The sequence below is a fragment of the Lycium ferocissimum genome, chromosome 2 (genome assembly GCF_029784015.1).
Source record: "Lycium ferocissimum isolate CSIRO_LF1 chromosome 2, AGI_CSIRO_Lferr_CH_V1, whole genome shotgun sequence".
In the NCBI taxonomy this organism is placed as follows: Eukaryota; Viridiplantae; Streptophyta; class Magnoliopsida; order Solanales; family Solanaceae; genus Lycium; species Lycium ferocissimum.
The window spans coordinates 68,035,629-68,039,446 of NC_081343.1; the positions used below are offsets into that span (position 1 = coordinate 68,035,629).

The following is a 3,818-nucleotide window of genomic DNA, read 5'->3' on the forward strand; positions in this document are numbered from 1 at the left end:
TTAAACTGGTTTGACTATTGTAGGATTGAACGCCATTGAAAAGAGATCTTCAAACCTCGACATGGCTGAGGCTAAGTTTGAAGCAATCAAGATAACAAAAAGAAATGAAATGATCATGAAGAAGTCTTCAATATCTAAGATCAAGCAAAAAAAAAAAAAAATAATAAGAAGATAAATATAGATAACTCACCACTAAAATCCGAATATTGGAGAAGAGGACAGGCGTCTAACATGGGAGAAACTTTGACTATGTCAAAGTCGTATGTGGTCGCAAGTAGCAAGGCTAACTTCCTAAGGTTTCTGAATATCTGTGTCTCTGTTGGGAAGTTTGCTACCTGAAATAAGGAACACTTCAAGTGATTAGGGTCTTCAAAAAGATAAATACCGAAGGAGTTTGAGAAGACAAGACATCATCAAATACCTGGTCAAAATAAGCTGTGACTATTAAAGATTTAACCTGAGCAGGTAAATCTCTTGCAAATTCACCAAATATGTATGGTATTCCAGCACCTCCGATGAGACAAATATTTACATGTTTCAACACAGGAACAGAAGAGAAGCAAAATCTTACTTTGTCATCAAAAGAACCCTCAAACCTACGAAGCTTTGTAGCCTGAAGATCAATCTCTTCCAATTCGCAACAATCAACAAAAAGAACAGATGTTACTGTACCAGAGATGCATAGCTTATACGGAAGTTTGCAATACTTTATGATTAACTGATTAAGGTTCAAACAAGAGGACAAGATACCCTCAAGTTGTCCCCTTTCTAACACAACGCCCATCACGATAAGGGTCTTGAGGGAGTTAAGACGGACTCCGACTCTTGGTTGTAGAACGCAAGCAGTCAAACACAAGAATTTCAATGAGGATGCTTGAGAGAGAAGCTCAAGAGAAAATTTAAAAAACGTGCTGGGGTCAGGGTTAATGTTATGTGTGGCAGGAATAGTGCCACAATCAAAGTAAGACGTAATCTTTCAACACCTAATTTTGAAACAGAATGCATCAATTGGTGAAATTCACTAGAAAACTCTCTCCCAATGCAAATGCGCATCTCAAGGTCAACCACTTTACGACCCGAATAAAGTTGCAAAAACTGATTTACTACTCTCACGAATTTTTGCTGATAGTAAGGGCAACAACTATGACGTAAAGAGTTAACCCCAATCATGTCAAGGCTGAATTGTAATGTAGGCATAGAGGCATACAGATATCTCCACCTCCTAGATAAAATGCTCATCCTAACAACATCTTTTATTTTCAGACGTGCGAGAATGGAAGACAAAACGTATCCTGTTAGTTGACTAGCGTAACTCAGTACTGGAGCGTATCTGGTAGCCTTGGTAGAATGTGTCGCTTAACTTGAATGACATAATCATAGTTGGTAGCGTAATTTGGTAATTGACTAGCGTAATCCACCTTTGCATCATGAACCTAATTGCATTACACGCACCAACAAAAAAAAATTAAAGAGAAATTTTATATTAGTCAAAAAAGAAATTCTAGAGGAAAAAAAATAGCAGTACTAGGTATAAGTATTTGTTATTGGACCCAAGTTATGTAGAAAAATGTATGCTCGTGCATAAATAACATGCTTTGGCTCCTGAATTAAAACCTCTTACTCCTTTAATTTTCTTCCAAGTTTGGGTTTAATCTTTGTTTTTGTTTATAGAATTAGCTCTAAATAAGAAGAGGAATATCTAATTCATTACTCCAAAATGTATGGGGGGACAATAAATTCATCATATTCACTTTGATTACTATGATTCTTTTCTAATCTTGAAATTTGTTTTCATAAAACACCATCAAAATTACAATTTGCACATACCGCTTTCTCTTTTTTGTTTGTCAATCTTTTCCCAACAAACCCGTGACAATTCATCCAAAGAGCAATTCCTCCCAATGTAAGCCATTGCAGAATCACTAATCCCAGAGTATCTCCATCAGCATATGCCATGATCTGTAAGTAACAAATTAGGGTTCAAATTCTAAGTTTGTTTAAACTTTGGCGGCAAGTTAGTGATCTTCAACTCTTTGCCCCGCTTAGCAAATTTTTTGAAAAATAACCTCAACTTAAATATTACTTATATTGTCCATCACACATAAATTCTATATTTTCACCCCCAACTTTGCTTTAAAAATCAAACTCCCCCCTCAATTTTGAACAATAGTCATTCTTCCCCCTTTATCCTAATTAACTTGTTTAAATTCCTATTTTACCCTTATATTATCAACTTGTCTTTTTTCTTTTATTTCTTTAAAATCATGATGATATTTTTTATCTTCTTAATCAAATTTCCTATAAGAAAATAAATTTGATTTTCAAGACGGAAAAAGAAAAATAAGAAATTCCAATTGATTATATAACTTAATATCATTCTATAATGAAATAAACGAGAACAATAAGAATTTTTTTTATTAATAATTATCAAAACTCTAATATTTGTATTTATACAAGTAAAAATAAGTGTGTAATAATAACTTTATAAATATGTTTCAATGCAGATAATACAAATTAATTAATAAAAACAGAGGTATATTCTATAACAAATTCCTAAAAGATTATCTATTTATAATTAAATGAATTTTAAATTATTATTTAAAAATTCTTCCATTAATGACAATCAAAACTCGTTATATATTGACAATAGAGAATACGATATCAATGAAACTTATGCATATGTGTGTGTGTGTGTGTGTGTGTGTAGAACGATATTAAGTTATATCTCAATCATAAATATATTAAATACGAATCATAAATAAAGTTTTATTTAAGTTCATATTCTAAGTAGAATAATCCTTTTAGAATTTATAACAAAATCCAATGTTACTTTTTATGATTGATATTGTCACGACCCAACCCCGTAGGCCGCGACCCGTGCCCGAATTGGGCACTCGTACATACCTAGTATCCCAAATCAGAAATAGCGTACGAATAACTTTATACCGTGTACAAATAACATATATTTACGAAGAGTGGAACGTCGCCCTAAGTTCGTCACAAATATACATATATTCGTCATAACTTCCAAAAATAGTATCACATATAAGCCGATAAGGTCACATAGTATAGGGGACGTCCAAATCACAAATCACACGTACACGACCGAATAGTGAGTACCCATAACCCACACATATATGTCTACGGACCTACAAGGAGCATACGTAATCATATGACGGGACGGGGCCCCCGCCGTACCCGTGAACAAACATATGCATATATATACAATAACGAATGGTCGGGATCAAAGTATAGGCTCCGAACAAGGGAGCGCTCCAAGTCGGTGACGAACAGAATCCTAAGCTTGGTGGATCATCCAAAATGAGAAAATTGCACAACGCGGCATGTAAACGCACGGCCAGAAGAAAGGGGGTCGATTACGAATATGTATTGAGTACGCAAAGCATGAAATATAGTGAACAAGATCACGAGGTCAAAACGTAAGTACGGAAAGTAAATGCAATATTCAAAATATTAAAAAGCTTACTCATAAAAATACAAACCATGCATGGGGCTCTTAGAACGGTGGTCGCCCGCCGTCGTTGGCGCCACGCCACATCATACTCCTTAAGATTTTATATCTCCGACACCCGACATATCATATCACATCATAACGCCGTAACCCCGCATAACGCCAAATATACACCTTACCGGCCAAAGGGACTCGGCGTCGGACACATCATACTCCGAATATATCAAAGTGCGCACGAAACATAACCGCCCGGGACTCGGTGAAGGATATAGTAACCGTAGCACGGCGAGTCGGGAGGCTATATGCGCTTTTAAAACATTTTTCAAAAAACTCATAAAATAATCAA

The 3,818-nt window shown here is 35.3% G+C and overlaps 1 protein-coding gene across 1 annotated transcript; it reads right to left on the reverse strand.

Moving 5' to 3' along the window:
• On the reverse strand, positions 1-1,134 carry LOC132047892 (uncharacterized). The gene is made up of 3 exons (XM_059438868.1): positions 422-1,134; positions 191-335; positions 1-71 (listed from the first exon to the last, which is right to left on the reverse strand). Exons 1-3 carry the CDS (start codon positions 782-784, stop codon positions 1-3), a joined length of 579 nt encoding a protein of 192 aa, XP_059294851.1. The 5' UTR covers positions 785-1,134.
• Between the last annotated feature and the right edge of the window lie 2,684 nt (positions 1,135-3,818).